Here is a 16,983-nt window from a genome sequence, read left to right as displayed (position 1 = left end):
GATCCTGTCACTTCCAGTATGCAACAAGTTGCTACAATAGTTATCTTCTAAAATGAAGAGAAAATGGTTAGATTAAGCAGACAGCTAACAAGTCTTTGCGTTTTCTATTTTTTCCAAACTCTGGCAGAAATGTCTATGGCATAGCCAGGTGTAGTATGGTCAGAACAACATGAGGCACGGTGCAGTAGCGTAAGCAGCTACGCCATTCCTCGTTTTAGTTTGCAATGGTGCCAACACGATTCCAACCGCTACGCCCCACCGCCGATTACGCTACTGCATTGTGCTTCATGTCGTTTTGACTCTACTATATGACACTACGATTCATAACCGGAAAATATACATTTGGCCAGATTTTAAGGTGCCAACCACTTGGTTTGCAAAACAAAACCTCTGAGTTTTTACACACTGTGGATGTGATGATCTATAGTTTTTGCACGTGCAACAGTTGTACTGTAGAAAACGATAGAAAGAGTTTTCGTCGTAAGGTCAGCGCATTTAGTCGTGAGACCGCAATACGAATGAAAATTGTGAAATTTCACAGCAAAAACTAATACAGAACAGAAGGTAATGGAAAGGTACGCAAGAGGTACGAGCCTGCCAGCGAAGCACCCTCTTTCTCCTCTTGACGTGCCCGTTCCCCGTGCCCTCTGCGATATCGCAATCGAGGGCGCATCGCTGGTCCTCTTGGTTGAACACCTTTGTTGAGATCACAGATGCACACATGTAGTGTGTATTACGATAATCAGTAATCTTGGTCCATCGATGTGACGGATTGTTGGTTTCAGGACTTCGATTTAGGTTGCTGTGAATTAAAGAAACCGTGAAATGAAGAATCGACCGTGAGAAGAAACTTCTAGGACAACCCAGTCCATACTGCTTTAACGTATGATTTTTGAACGGTTTATCTAAGTTATCGAATGAATGTGTGAGAGAAGGTAAAAAAAAACTAAAAACCAAAAACTGTCAGGAAATATGACGATCCTTAAATCTGAGTAAAAGCTGACGAATGAAGTGCACGACATTCAACAACCCCTATGAAATCGGCCAACGCGCTCCACTTCAATTAAAAATCGTTCGAAATTTATAAACACGCACTAAGCCCACATGATTACTTGTAGGAATTATTAAGTCAGTGCTTTAATCCTTACATACAGGTGCGGTACCAATCAATCGGAACCGGAGATGAAAGAAAGACTTGCCTGGCTCAAGGGTGTTTTCGAACCATCAACCGTGCAATCGCTGAAAAACTTCTTACCGCTACTCCTGTTCATTGTGCTTTAGTATCTTGATGATTTTTTATCGTTTTAGTTAAAATTTTTCATTGATTATTTTGAGAAGCAAACATGGAAAAAAAGCAAATTTTACCACTGAACAAGTGATATAGATATTTATTTGTTGGTTGTAATAGAACAAATCGCTATTGCTGGGGAATAAATTTGGTAGTTGTCAATCAAGAATGTGAAAGTAACAAAGAGACATTGACCACAATGTTCTTGTAAAATAAATAAAAGTAATATTAATATGTGATATAATAATAAAGTGGATAAAGGATAAAGTTCCTGGCCTTGATCAATCCGCTTGGGATGCGCCCCCACGTTCACTTCAATTCAGAATCGTTTGAGGTTTACGAACGTCTATCTGGCCCATACAATGACTTGCGGCGGCTAGCCGATGTGTCAAGTCAGTGTTTTTATCCTCCCAGACGATTGTGGTACCAATTTATCGACCCCGGAGGGATGAAAGGTTTGGTGAGCACCAGGGCGGATTCGAACCTCCGATCGATAGTGCAGGAAGCGGAACCTCTAACCGCTGTACTACCCCATAAAAAAATAAAAAAAAAAAAAAAATATAATTTTAAAAATATAAAATAAAAATAATAAAAATAAAACAATTTTTTTTTAAAATTGTTCACTCTTTTGATAGGCAGTAATGGTTGGACCTTGAAATGATACAGTATGACAACGATGTTTATTCACTTCACTAGCAATGCAACATTTCTCTCTAATTACCCACTTAGCAAATTAAGTGCACAAAGCCGAAATTTCTAATTTAGCGGCACAACATTCCTGAAATAGTGGACGAATAGGTCAGCAAAGATCTCGTAAAGTAGGACTCTATCTTTCTCTAATCTTATAACAAACAAACTAAAAACAGCAAATTCACATGAGCCACTATTAAATTTGAGATTATAACAACTACACGTAGAGGTTGAAGGACACATTGTATACTTAGAAGTACAGGAACTCGAGCAAATCAATAAATGCTTCTGGTGCTGAATTTCAAGGTAGACAGCAACAGACCGTACATGAGATATATCACAATTCTAGTTTCCTGTCTATTTCAGAATGCTAAACCCGAGTCCGCTATATGGCTTAGGAAATCCTTCTGAAGCGTTTCTGACAACACTTTTATCGGATCGTTTTGCAGCTCCTCCGGATCCACATTCGTCGTCTTACGAACTTGCCAAATTTTCCAGCCCAATCGAATTCCCTGAACATCATTCCTTGATTTCAACGGCACACTTTGTTTATCCTGTAGAACAAGTCAGACGTACATATGTACAGGAAAACAATTTGTTTTTCTTTGTGAATTTAAGTCGAAAGCACCTGATCTGAACTTGGCAAAACATTTTTGGAATTTACGGGCACTTCATTTTGCTGGAGAAACAACATAAATGTTTTTTCTCAGTGTTTTCTCTACCTTACATGAGATTTCATTTTAGGGTGTTATAAGTTTGAAGTCGATCTGTACTACAAAAGTGCAAAGTAAGTAAAGCAAGTACCGTAATGATTTTAGCACTGCTTTGCATTCATTTAAAAGTGCGTTTTTTTGTGTCGATTTATATCTTGTTTTGTGGAGTTCATTGCCTGTTGAACATAATAAACACGATTTTTAGAAAATGATTAACCAAAAATTCCGACTGCCGTACGGTCCCTGCTGTACGATTTCAAACAGGGAAGGACGACCGCTGTGTCTCACCGGAACTTTTACAACGCCTTTGGAGTGAGCGTCGTATCCTGGAGCCAATGTCGGAGATAGTTGCTTGGATTGCTGGATATGAAGACCTCACCCATGAAAGCATAGGCGCCGACATCAAGCCATCGATAACGATGACGGTTCATTGCGAGCTGTTGAATTCGGATCAGACGAGACCGTTACCGCCAAACTCTACGCAGAATTATTGTTCAGTTTGGACCAGTAGCTGCATCGTCAGAGGATGGATGCAATGTCGAAAAAATCTCTCAAGGACAACGCTCCATACACCGCAAGGATCCTGTGCCGGAAAATCGAGGAAGTGAGCTGGGAAGTCGACTTACAGCACTGACTTCGGGCCTTCCGATCATCACTTGTTCCGGTCGATGCACCATTCTCTGGAGGACAAGAACTTTTTAACTTTGACGAAGTCCGACTTTTGAATGGCTAATTTCTGCTTCTCACACCCAGCTGAGTTTTTCGAAGAAAACTCCAGTCTCTGCGCCAGAGATTGCGAAGTTTCATTGTTAATTGTGGTGAATATCTTATCTCCTGAAATGAGCCAGTTAACTGCTTTTACAATGAATCCTTGTTTCTTGAAGAAACCCGCATTCATATTCGACTTCGACTTAATAGCTTTCCTTCATTTTTTCCAGGACATAACAAAACATTAGATAAGTCAAAAACCTAAGCATCATGGTGCATTAGCTTAGTCTGACTTCATTGTGCGGTTCCTCACGCAACAGCGTCTTCGCATACGCTGAAAACGAACGCATCGCAGGCATTTTCCGGCAGTCAACCCCAACACAGTAATCGAAAAACTTTCTGACTTGAAAGTAGTAGAGTCAAGTATTAGAATTTATAGAATTTCTAAGATTTGTTAACTGTTTTATTAACTGTTATTTAATTTATTAACCAGAAACTCGTGTACAACATTTGCATTCTCGAACTCGTTCGTACGCAGTTTTTTTTTTCGAGGTTTTTGAGGTGAGTGTTATTTCATAATGGCAGCTTAGGCTTAGGATTTCTCAGTTATGCTCCAAATCAGTAACCATAATGGTTACTGCTTCAGAAAGGCACTTCGACTAGCACGTGCATAATTCACAGCAATAGCGAGACGATATATTTTTGCAGTAGAACAAAATATCGGCAAAACTATTTGTGAGTTCTTGAATACAGTACATCAGCCAGATCCTATTGAAATAAAAGTATTGAGGAAATCTTATTCCACTATTGCATAGTCTGCTCATTTTTCATTACTAGCTGACAAGATGAAAAATTAATTTTTGAAAGTTAAGAAATGTTGGACCCATAAAAATCCTTGGTCTCCTCAACAGCGTGGGACTTCCTTTAATTTAGTGTCCTTTCGCACGTGTTCGGTTGAGAAATGAGTCATAGACATTTTTACCAAACTTTAAAATAAACGCAGAAAAAAAGGAAAAAAAAAACACTGACAGCATGTTACGCATCATTTGACGTAGGAATTTTCGAAGGAATGAACAGCAGTGGGACATACGATATTGATCATATTTTGTGGTTTTTCTCTTGAAAAAAAATGAAGAGAGTGACTTTGTTCAAATCACGACAACTAATCTTCTTCAAGATAACCGCGATTTGACTTTTTAGATTTTGTAGAGTTTCCTTTGAGATCATTTAAACGAATATTAAGAGGACAAAACGGAGTACTTTCAATACCATTTGCTTCTTTGGTTTAATCAAGGGAAGTGAGGCCACTGAAGCTACAGAGAAGCTGCACAGAGAAGAAGCAATGTCTGAAGTACTAAACGTTGTGCGTTTTTGCGCATGAGAACTTAAAATTTTGACTTCGGAGGCACCTAGTAGACTAGTCGAGTAGTTGTCGTGATTTAAACAAAGTCAAGCTGTCTATAATTTTCTTCCGAACAAGAGAAAACCCTAGAATTTGATCAATAATATCTGTCCCGTCGCCCCCGGAGAGTTGCTCTGATTTCTCAGTAAGTTCTTCGATGCCTCATGTTGGTTTTTTTTTCCTTCTGGGTTGCTAGGAAAAGCTTTTTCCTCGTTTTTTTAGAACAAAAAACCTGCGAGAAACAGATCGATAACATACTAGGCTGTTTCTTCTCCGCTCGTCCCAAATTTCACTTAGTTTTCCGAGGCCTCATACTAGTTTTTCCAACGTTTTTTTTTATCCTTTTGAACCCGTCGCACCATGAAATTGACTATGTTAAAAATTCTCCACGACTACATGAGGACATTTTCACCCAGTTATCCAGTGAAAAAACGTGTGAACCAGCCCTGGGTGCACCCGTGTCTCCAACGATGCAACGTGTTACGCAGTAGAACGCGAGCAACTCCGTTGTGATAAAATGTCTGCGGTCCAATTAATACAACTGATTTAAGCAGCAAAAGGTATCCCATTCTTGCGTAATGGATTACGCGCTGCAGACAGTCATCGTTCCCCTATCCGTAATAAGTTGCATCGTTAGGAAGACGAGTGCAACCAAAATAGTTTCGCATGCTTTTTTCTAGATCATAAGAGAGAATAGAGCGTGATAACGGTCATACCAGTGAAATGCATCCGGCTATTATCACTCGTAGAGATCTCAACGGAGTTAGGTTTGCAAAATGCTCCGTTTAAGATGTTTTTTAAATGTCATTTTCGTTCTTTAATTTCTTTTTTGTTTTTGGCATACCTTATTCAAGGCCCTTCACACGCAACACAAACTCCATAAGCAGTGCTGGCGGCTTTAATACTTCTTTTATTGCAAAAATGAGCTGCCAAAAATGCTTCGCTTAATCCAACTTTTTTTTAGCGTGGCAGAACTTTTAAGAGGCATACTTGAACAAGAAAATAACGACAAATAATAACGCTGTCAAGTACGAAACACTTTTTTTGAAAAGTTAGGAAATTATGAGAACTACATAACAGTTGGAAAGTGTGCGGGGCCGAGGATCAAAAACAAAAACAAAAATAAATAATGCTAAAAAAAACTAGAAATAGATGAAATACTATCAAATGCTGTTTTGCTCTTACACAATATCTGTCTATATCTATGTGCATTTTAAAATTCGAAAATCATCACTACTTAATCTTCGAACCATTATTTTCATGTGGATTTTCGTTACTGGATCATGAAAACATATCAAGAAAGACGTGAACTCCAGAACTACTCTACGGACTGTAGAATGAAGGTAGCCAAAGAAACCTGTAATGTTAGAGGGTGTGGGTAAACATCATTAAGTATCGATATTCGAATTCGTAAGACTGGGCCTCGTACTTATCGGCGTTGAGCATTTTTGCTGCTGATGCTGCCCTACCCGATGGCTGTCCGCTATTTTAATAAAAAAATAATACAATTAAAAGGATAAAGGATAAAATCACTAGAGTATCAATCCACATGGGATGCGTTTTACTGGAATTCGTAATCGTTGAGGTTTTGGAACGCGTGTTGGCCTATACAATGACTTGCGGGGGTCACCCGATGATCAAGCCAGTGTTTTTATCCTCCCAGACAAGTCTGGTACCAATTTATTGACCCCAGAAGGATGAGGGGCATGGTTTGCGCTTTCGAACCCTCGAACGTGTGGCTACAACGGACCTCTAACCGACTGCGCCATATCCACATTAAGTAATAAAATAAATGCAATATAATACATGTTGGGAAGCTAACGTTAGAGAGAAATTCGAGTTAGAACCACCTCAAATTTTTTGCCAGCGCATCATGTAAGAAACGATTAGAATGCATGTATCATTATCTTCGAATTAATACAGAGTTCTGCTAGCCTTCGAAGACTGCACTACCAGCATTATAGCTATGAAGCGTATACTTAAAGTCAACAAATCAATCTTGATTGGTTTTTTAAAACAATGATAATCCACTTATTACATAAAATAATCATATGTCAAATAAATGAAGGTTATTATAATATAATAATTTAATAGCAATACTATTAAATATTATTGTTACATTTTTATATAAATATTGTTGTGTACTATTGTGCATTATTACTGTATCACGTATTATGTATTATGTATTATTACTGCACTATTATTGTGTATTATTGCATTTTGCATGCTATAGATCAAATATTGATCTTCGGATTCAACTTATGAAATGTTTTCTTTTCCAAACATTTGTTGAAAAAAAGTGATTCTTGTCATTTTCAAGCTACGAAAAGGTATGGAAGTATTAGGTATGCCCGGAAAGAAAGAAATCCGGCAAAGGTCCCTTTATTCCAACTATTAGAACGAAAAACATTATGTAAACATTTGTTGTTTGTAGGAAATTTGTCCGAAAAAAAAAATGCTGAAGTTTATGGAGGATGTCTGTTAGATTAAAAATTGTAATGATTGTTCCCGAACTCAATGGTAATTGGATGTTTGCAAACGAGATTCTCATTTTTTTTTATTGTCGTGGGAATAGTTGAGAAAACAGCCTGAAGAGCGTAGGAAAAGTGTAATTCGACACGGAGATGGAGACAATTTGATCGCAATGACGAAAAAATCCCCTCGAATGACTCACCTTAGCAAGCATAACGAGAGAAACAATTGTCACCAATCGAGCTGTGGTCTCAATCAAACGTGACGGCGGCTCTCCGAATGACCTCACAGACACTCCCAAACAGATTGGTGCATCTTAAAACTTTTGTCACTCCTGCGACAGAACTGAAGTAGAGAAATTGCCGAAAAACATAACACTGGAGAATTTTTCATAAAAAGAATAAAGTGTATCATAATTTCTCCAAGACTTTTTTCTGTCAATACCATGCCAAACTGTGTTTTCAAGAAATGCAAATATACATTTTGAAGTATCAACACTACATGTTGTCTGTTCTAGCAAACAACAAAGCTTCAGAAAAAAAAACAAAAGAGGAAAAACACTCACAAACGGAGTTGGTGAGATTCCACGGGATTAGCGAATGATGCAAAACTGAAATTGCAACATTTCTATTAAGTGATAAGAAATAGCATTAAAAACCTTCAGTACTTCTTATTTAACCTAGAAGACTGCAAATACAAGGTTTGTATTCCCATTCTTTTTTCTCTCTAATTTATTCGCAAACAGTTGTAGCAACAAAAAATAACTACGAAGAAAGACAAATAAAAATGAAAAGGAAACAAAAAAGCCAAGTTTAATGTGGGGTCGAAAGGTCACCTGAATGCAAAACCATCTCTCATAAATCATTTCAAGTGCAAAAAAATGACAGAAATGCTAGAATAACAACTGAGAATCAGCGAAACGGTTGTCTGACCTGATGCGAAGATCTCGGCACGAATGATGTACTTGGTCTCGACGACCTCCAAATATTCTGCCCAACACGTGAAAAAGTAGACAAGTAGCGCTGCCAGAAAACCAATTAATAGGAAGAGAACCACGTATTTCCATAGTTCTGAAAGAAAAGTGGTTTATGCAGCATATGTTGTTATGTCCGACTTTTTTCCACCTGTATCGCAGCTGTCACAAGCGGCCGTTTTGCAACTAATTTCTGCACAACGATTTTATAAGCAATATTTTTGAATGTTTTTCACAAAATTTAAATTTTGAGTAGGTATGCAGCTATGTGAAGATTAACACGAAAGAAAGACGTACTGTGCACAGCCTTCCGTTGTTCTATTAATTCTCGTACGAGCTGCTGAAATGCGAGTTTTTGATTGTCAGGAATCTTCTGTTGAATGAGACGTGACCATAAATCTTCGCCAGAAGGCGGGTTAAGCTGCAAATATTAGTTTTAATATTGTTAGTACTAGCAAATTTGAGGTGGTTTGGTCGAAGAGTAGAAATGTCCAAAAACAATACTCCTAAGCACTTACTGGTTGGAAAAATTCTTTTCTCAGTCTATCCTTTTCCATACTGCTCATGTTGGATGCTATTAGCGAAGCACATTGAGACTCCAAGCTTCAAAATCCATGGTTAGCTATCTTACGTTCGTTGTGCTCTGAAAAGAAAAGAAATCCGGCATAGTCGAGAGAAAGTGCTACGGAACGAGTGACTAAGCTGAAAGCATATGTTCAAAATGACCTATTCGCGGTGAAATGACGAAATATAAATAGTTTTTTCCCTTGGAATGGGTAGTGACTGCAGGGTTCTTTTGCCTAAGGCCGCTATCGATTCGGTGGCAAAGCTGGCCGACAACGGCGGACTTCCTCCTCCTAGGAGTCGTTTCGTGTGCTCATTGAAACTCACGCGAGACACGACACGGTGGACATCAGCGTGCGCCAAATCTCGACTGAAAGTGGTGATAGTAAGCAGAGATTCTCAGAGGCGGTAAAGAAATTCGCTCACGTTAGCATATCGTTGAAGCGTTATGGAAAATGACGTAGTCTCATTCAGGAAGCAGGAGTCCTTGAAAGAAAAATTCATGTGAAATTCACCGATTGAACTCGCATTAAAAATTAAGAAAAATCCATTGAAAATATTTTCTCCTATTAGGAGTGCAAATATTCGACGAGAAAGATTTTATCATAAATCTTATGTATTCAAAGTCATCATTTATATCTTTTATTATTGTATTATATTTAGATATTTATTTAATCTTATACTATTATGTATATCTGTTCCTGTTTTGAGAACGCTATACAATTCTTTTATGGCAGGGATGGTTGGAAATTCTTGGAAAGTACACTATTAAGTAGTCTGAAACCGAAATTCTACCTATTTCCGCTAGATTTTGTGTTTGTTCCTTATTTTATATTTGATTTTTTTTTCACAGAACAAGAGCATGATACAAGATTTAATACGTTTTAGTCACCACTGCCTGAAAGAATGAAACTCGCCACAAACGAAGAATTCTAGAGTTCTTAAAGAGTAGTAATCCATTGACTTACTCTTAGTTAAATGATCTTAGAGTCGCGATGTTTGGCTCGGCTACGCGAAATCTTTGAGAAATATTTGCAGAAAATGAATAATTGCACAGTTTTCGTGGATCAAAAATATTAGTACTGCGTATAACTCATGCTAATTTTGCAATTTCGAATAATTAATCAACTTAAGCACAGAAATACTGGCTGTCTCACTGCTTTTAGTTCGAGACATTTATTTTGTCGAGCGCTCAGATACGTCAAGATTTAAGTTTTTTTTTTCAAAAGCTTGAAAGTGTAATTCTACTTGCAACTTGGATCAAAAACGCCCTAAATTCCTGTGCCTACTGTACTGAAATTAGCCCCAATTCGTTCAAAATAAGTTCCAAGTGGAGGTAATGCAGCGGAAAAAAAGTTTGAAAAAAATGTTTTCATCGAAGCTGCGCTGGTCGCAATTGGTTGAAAATCACCCGTACTTTCGGTGGTTATCAGGTTTGCGGCCGCGTGTGACCCACAACCTTAGTAACGATGCGAAAACCAGGAAGGTACTGGATATTCGTTTTCAGATGCTGTTGTTTGTTGTCCCAGTTGAGGACCACAGAACGTAAGATTCGCAGAGAAAATATTCCCGACATAAGGTTTGCTAATCTACACACGGACGAATAAATTATTATTTGCGAGTTTTCTTTTACTGCGTACAAGTAGTGCCATGACCCATTTTGCATTGATGTAGATTCACAAAATTTAACTGTGGAACATTTTAAACAAACGTTCATGTTTTAGGATCCCTGAAAGAACTCTGCGTAACTCATAGAAATGCTGTTTTTGCGAAAAACGAATGTAAAATTGCGAGGCATGTTTAAAGTTTCGGCGAAGTTTTGAAAGCTCTGTTCTTTCTTACTTTTTTGACGCAGGAAGTTAGAACAGAGAGGAGCTAGAACATAATACATAACGTCCGTTCCTAATGTAAAATAAACTCAACAATTTTTCAATTAAATCTTGTTCAATAGTGTTGCACCGCAAATTAGAGAAAAAAAGAAAAAAGAGAACGAAGAGATTGAAGTTAGTTCGTTCTAGGGATATGAATAAGTTAACAAAATCTATATCTCAATAGCTGTAAAAAAAATTGCGAATATTGATAAAATAGTTTCCGAGATGAAATGCAGAGGCAAACATATGTAGGCATTCGCAGAAATTAATTTCCTGCATCGTACTGCCATAAATTCTCACAGGAATAAATCATATGTATATATAATTTACTAGTCTGAATGTCCGGCTAAAGCCGGATTTCAGACTTTCGGTGGTTTTAGCTTCACTCCCCTTGACTGATCAATGAAAGTTAACAGTAGTGGTGTTTTCTGTAAAATCATATTTGTGTTTTTTTAAACAACGCTTTCCTTCTCTTCTTTATATTATAAATTAAGGCTAAAGATTACGAAGTTTTCCTTCTCAACGCGTCAATTCTATATTTGGAGAATATTCGACCATCAGCTACAAACACTCATTCGATGCCAGAATAATACAGATACAATTTGAAAGCATTACTCAAAGTATGGGTGTTCCTCCTGATTTCTCCCAAAAGATATCACAGAATGATGTTTTAACATAAAATGACGTGAAAGACATAATCCTACTGATAAAGATAACGTTCCAAGTCAGATCACATAAACATCCTGCTATTATTTAAGGATCCGTTTGCATGCGTGTTTCCACTTTCTCAGAACGGCATGCTACCAACTTGAGGCGAACAAAGTAGGAAATAGGCACGCGGAGGAGTCACAAAGGTGAAGAGCAAAGCGTCCAGTGCTCACGGCTATGAAAAGGCTCCAACCATTTATCTTTTGCGCCATGCACACTAAGTTATTGCGCCCCAATGACCGGGTCCACCGACGTCGGTGGATCCGTCGCACCCGATATTATAGCAATCTGGCGCCGGCGCACCAATCTGACGCGTTGGACCCGTCGCACCCCCTTCTATAGGTATCTGGCACCGGTGGACCCGTCGCACCTCATATTATGGCTGTCTGGCGCCGGTGGACCCGTCGCATCCCCTTCTATAGGTATCTGGCGCCGGCGCGCCAATACGACGCCGCGGGACCCGTCACAACTCATTTCATAGCTATCTGACGCTGGGTGGACCCGTCGCACCTCCTTGTTCGAATTTCGTGACACACAGACAAACACACACACACGGACTAAGCTCGTTATGATAAATATATAATGAATATTTATAAATATAAATATAAATAATAATAAAAAAATAAATATAAAAATAAACATAAATATAATCATGATCATGATCATGATCATGATATATAATAACGGGCTTATTCTGTCACGTGTGTGTGTGTGCGTGTGTGTGCGTGTGTGTGTGTGTGTGTCACGAAATTCAAAAAGGGGGGTGCGACGGGTCCGCCGGCGCCAGATACCTATAGAAGGGGTTGCGACGGGTCCACCGGCGCCAGATACCTATAGAAGGGGCTGCGACGGGTCCACCGGCGCCAGATACCTATAGAAGGGGTTGCGACGGGCCCACCGGCGCCGGATACCTGTAGAAGAGGGTGCGACGGATCCACCGGCGTCGGATTGGTGCTTCGGCGCTAGATACCTATGGAAGGGGCTGCGACGGGTCCACCGGCGCTAGATACCTATAGATAGGGTTGCGACGGGTCCACCGGCGCCAGATACCTACAGAAGGTTTGCGACGGATCCACCGGCATCAGGCTGGCGAGCCGGCACCAGATAGCTATAATATGGGGTGCGACAATATGAGTAATACGGGTCCCACGGCGTCGGATTGCTGCACAATAACTTCGTGTGCATGTCGCAAAAGGTAAGTGGTTGCAGCCGTTTCATAGCCGTGGCCACTGCGCGCTTTGCTTTTCACCATTATGATTCCTCCGCGTGCCTATTTCCTTCTTCGTTCACTCCAAGTTTGTAGCATGCCGTTCTCAAAAAGTGGAAACACGCATGCAAACGGCTGCTTAAATAGTAGCAAGACGTTTATGTGACCTGACTTGGAACGTTATCTTTATCAGTAGGATGATGTCTTTCACGTCATTTTATGTCAAAACATCATTCTCTGATAACTGCTTATAGAAAACAGGAGGAAAACCCATACTTGATACTTTTAAATTTTGTCTATAATATATTGGAAAGGAGTGTTTGAAGCTGAAGTTCGAATGTTCTCCAAACGTAGAACTGACGCGTTTAGATAGAAGACTTTTAGTTATAATATAAAAAGTAAGAAAGTTTGTTGGAGATAAAGAAGTCCAATTTCGTAGAACTAATAACACTAATGTAAATTTTCGCTGATCAGTGAAGGCAAGCGAAGCAAGCTTAGTCCGTATGTGTGTGTATGTGTGTGTGTTTGTCTGTGTGTCACGAAATTCGAAAAAGAGGGTGCTACGGGTCCACCCGGCGTCAGATAGCTATAAAATGAGTTGCGACGGGTCCCGCGGCGTCGGATTGGCGCGCCGGCGCCAGATACCTAAAGAAGGGGGTGCGACGGGTCCACCGGCGCCAGATACCTAAAGAATGGGGTGCGACTGGTCCACCGGCGTCAGATAGTCATAATATGGGGTGCATCGGGTCCACCGGCGTCGGATTGGTGCGCCGGCGCCAGATAGCTATAAAATGGGCTGCGAAGGGTCCCGCGGCGGTCACTGGACGCTTAGCTTTTCATCTTTATGGCTCCTCCGCGTGCCTACTTCCTTCTTCGTTCGCCTCACGTTTGTAGCATGCAGTTCTCAGAAAGTGGAAACACGCATGCAAACGGATGCTTAAATAGTAGCAAGATGTTTATGTGATCTGACGTGGAACGTTATTTTTATCTGTAAGATGATGTCTTTCACGTCATTTTATGACAAAACATCATTCTTTGATAACTGTCTGAGGAGAACAGTAGGAAAACCCATATTTCGAGTGATACTTTTAAATTTTGTCTATAATGTATTGGTAAGGCGTGTTTGAAGCTGAGGTTCGAATGTTCTCCAAATGCAGAACTGACGAGTTTAGAAAGAAAACTGTGAAATCTTTCGCTTTTAATTATAATATAAAAAAAGAAAGAAAGATTGTTGGAGATACACAAGTCCAATTTCACAGAAAACGGCACTAATATTAATTTTCGTTGATCAGTGAAGACGAGCGAAGCAAACAGCACAGAAAGTCTGAAGTGTGGCTTTAGCCGGACGTTCAGACTGGTATATATATATATATATATATATATATATATATATATATATATATTACAACCATAGGATATGGAGCAGCGTCAAATGGGTTAACTCTGGACAACACACCTCGTCGAAAATACACACAATCGCGTCAGGCACTGAAATCAACCCGCTGGTTAGGCCTAGTAGGTGATCGTGTAAAACATTTCTTTTGGAGAAGAACAGTCACTTTTCTAATTGGGTTTAAAAAGTGGTTAGTTTTGAAGCGCATATGACGATTGCAAACTACTTCTGGCGATAGATGTGGATTAGACCCAGGAAGTTGCTTCGTTTTTAAACATATTTTTGAGAAGTCACCTGCGACACTTGATGTAATGCTTCTCTTACTTTGTATAATCCAGTCGTCATTTTTCCTTGTCCGATGATTTCCTTCGAAAATGTCGGGCACAAGCTGAAAGTTAATAAAAATGAAAGAAATGTAATACGTTTTGTGTTGTTATGTATGTTTGTGTATGTTTAGAGCGGAGATTTCGCCACTCGGAGTAAGAAATGACGCGGATTGCTGTATCGGTCTGGTTTGCTCGATTTCGCTTGATAGAAACTTCTGATGCTAATGATAGAGTAAGGAGACTTCACTTTGTCTTCTCCATACAATTGATATATATTCATATATGTAAACTTGAGTGTCTTATCTGTTAAGAAATGCTCTAGTGAATATAAGAACGAGTCAAACCGACCTACAGCATTCCTTTACTTTTCATTCCTCGATGAGACAAATTATGGACTTTGCCCCTTAGAAATGCGGACATATGCTCTGTGTATTCCCATTAAAACACCCACAATCTAGAAATGCGCATCAAAACGATAATCGTTGCATAGATGCCGCAATTGCGTTAACTTCGTTTTCCTCGTTAGGCAATTTTTATGCGTATCGAAAGAATCGCTGGAATCGTATGGGAAGTATCGAGTGTAGCGCAATCGTCAAGAGGCTCCGCTGTCTACACGGTCGATCGGAGGTTCGAATCCGCCCTAGTGTTCACCGAACCATTCACCCTTCCGGGGTCGATAAATTAGTACATACCTAAAACTGGGTGGGTATAAACACCACCTTGACACATCGGCTAGCTCCTCTCGTCGGCGTCTCCGTGGTAACACTAGACGCTTTATTCTTTACTTCATGGAAAGAAAGTCGTGTAGTCCTAGCGATCCACTTTGAAGTTCTTTTACCAAATTTTTCGTCGGTTCACTTACAACGTGATCGGTGCACTTGCGTTCGGCTTTCCCTTTCCTTTTCCGCAAATGTGGACACCTACGGTCTAGCCTTCGGGATAACCAAAATAAAAAAGTAAAACTATGAAGACAAGCATATCTTCATTCCTCGATAGTCACGTTGCAGTCGATGTCAAGGCAACGCAAACCTTTTTTTTCTCCCACCATCGGTTGTACCATTTTCAGAGACAGAAAATACCAGCTTGAAGCCTTGTTTTTAATTCAAAATCACTTGAGGTTTACGGAGGAGTGTGTCGCTTTGCAATGATGAGCGAGGAAGAGCCGATGTGTCAAATCAGCGTTTCTTTACTCCTAGAACAGTTTGCAACCAATTCATAGACCTCGAAGGGATGAAGGGGGTGGACTAAGGCGGTTTTTTAGGAATGTTTTTTCACACTTTGCTCTGCAATTTGTTCTTTGCTCCGAGCTGAATGCAAAAACTTGTTGCAGCTGTTCCCATATATCAAAACTTTGCACAGAAGAGTAAAATAAATCTTAAATTCTACTCTGTTGATAAAAGAACTCCCCTTCGTCTGCGCTCCGGCAAAGGTACAGGGTTCTGTTTTGGGAGGAGAACAATTATTTACGTTTTTTTTTTGTTATGCCAACGAGGTTTTCGTAAAACTTTTTAATTGGTCTGACATTTAATCTCGAAAAAACCTCATGTTCGTCAATGGCCAGAAATGATTCGATTTCTTTGATGCTATGTATACCCCATCAAACGTCTCCTTTCCACGTGCCAGGCCTCGATATTTTTCTGAGTGCACTAGGCAAGAACTCAGCAAGGAATACAAACTGACTATGCACCGACTAGCGGGGCTGGCGAACCACCGCGCTCTTGTGGACTACAAGCGAAGGCTTGTAGTTTCTGTAGTGTAGGAAGCTCGAAATGCGGCAGGTTGATAGCCAAAAGTAGCGATTTCGAAACTGAAAGAACAGAACAGAATTGGTTGATTCGGAACAATTCTTTAATTATAATAATTTAACAAGCAGAAATTCGCGTTATGCAGTAAGACAAACAATCCCAATGATAATAATACGTTCCATCAACTCAATGTGTTACGAACATATTTCGTTGCAGTAATTTAAACTTCGTGTAACTCTGCCAGATTCTCAAAAATCGTCCCATTCTAGATAGTTACTACGAAAAACAGAGAGGCAGAACCTTTTTCACAAAAACAAGTGGACTATGAAATTGAAGGACATTACCAGGCGGTTTTCAATTGCCGTAAAATCTCTGTTTCAGTTTGAGCAGTACGTATTTAAAAGAAAACTTTCAACCTGTCTCTATAATCCAAGGACTAATCACTTACACTGTTCTGCAAATTTGAAAGTAAACATTCATGTACAGTATACATGAAAGTTTATTTACCCTCACTAACATATGAGAGAAACTAACTTTCCTTATCAAAGCCAACATACATAGATACATATCTTTGGACAATGGTGAAAAGGTAGGGTGCTCGCCTATGAGGTGCGTGGCGATGGTTCGGCATCTCACCGATGGAAACTTTGCATTATTATGGAGTATTTTCGTGACACACAGACAAACAAACAAACACACGGACTAAGCGCGCTATTATTTAGCATGATAGCGACTTCCGTCGCAACGCCTCGCCATTTCGCACTCGCCACGAGCGATCGGTCGAAGAGTAATGAGCTCTCCTCACCAGCCTATTCAAGTAAAAAAAAATGAATAGACTGCTAAGAGAATGTGAATGTGTACCTAGAGTAGCGTTCTAATCTCATAGGAACTACGAAGATTAAGGAAATATAAGCGTCACCACC

The 16,983-nt window shown here is 39.6% G+C and overlaps 2 protein-coding genes across 3 annotated transcripts; one reads left to right on the top strand and one right to left on the bottom strand.

The window, feature by feature from the left end:
• Positions 1-2,340: 2,340 nt before the first annotated feature.
• On the bottom strand, positions 2,341-8,812 carry RB195_019870 (uncharacterized protein; the record flags this gene model as incomplete). 2 transcript variants are annotated; one of them, XM_064187918.1, is made up of 6 exons in its annotated part: positions 2,341-2,490; positions 7,476-7,588; positions 7,839-7,883; positions 8,206-8,343; positions 8,544-8,667; positions 8,765-8,812. In XM_064187918.1, 6 exons carry the CDS (start codon positions 8,810-8,812, stop codon positions 2,341-2,343), a joined length of 618 nt encoding a protein of 205 aa, XP_064043799.1. The 2 variants fall into 2 exon arrangements, with proteins under 2 accessions (XP_064043799.1, XP_064043800.1); XM_064187919.1 differs by having other exon boundaries at positions 8,765-8,803.
• A 206-nt stretch (positions 8,813-9,018) lies between these two features.
• On the top strand, positions 9,019-14,238 carry RB195_019869 (uncharacterized protein; the record flags this gene model as incomplete). Its single annotated transcript, XM_064187917.1, has 3 exons — positions 9,019-9,152; positions 14,011-14,115; positions 14,193-14,238. 3 exons carry the CDS (start codon positions 9,019-9,021, stop codon positions 14,236-14,238), a joined length of 285 nt encoding a protein of 94 aa, XP_064043798.1.
• Between the last annotated feature and the right edge of the window lie 2,745 nt (positions 14,239-16,983).

This window comes from Necator americanus, chromosome II (assembly GCF_031761385.1).
Source record: "Necator americanus strain Aroian chromosome II, whole genome shotgun sequence".
In the NCBI taxonomy this organism is placed as follows: Eukaryota; Metazoa; Nematoda; class Chromadorea; order Rhabditida; family Ancylostomatidae; genus Necator; species Necator americanus.
The sequence above is the reverse complement of the archived record's forward strand: the minus strand, read 5'-3'. Positions and strand labels throughout refer to the sequence as shown.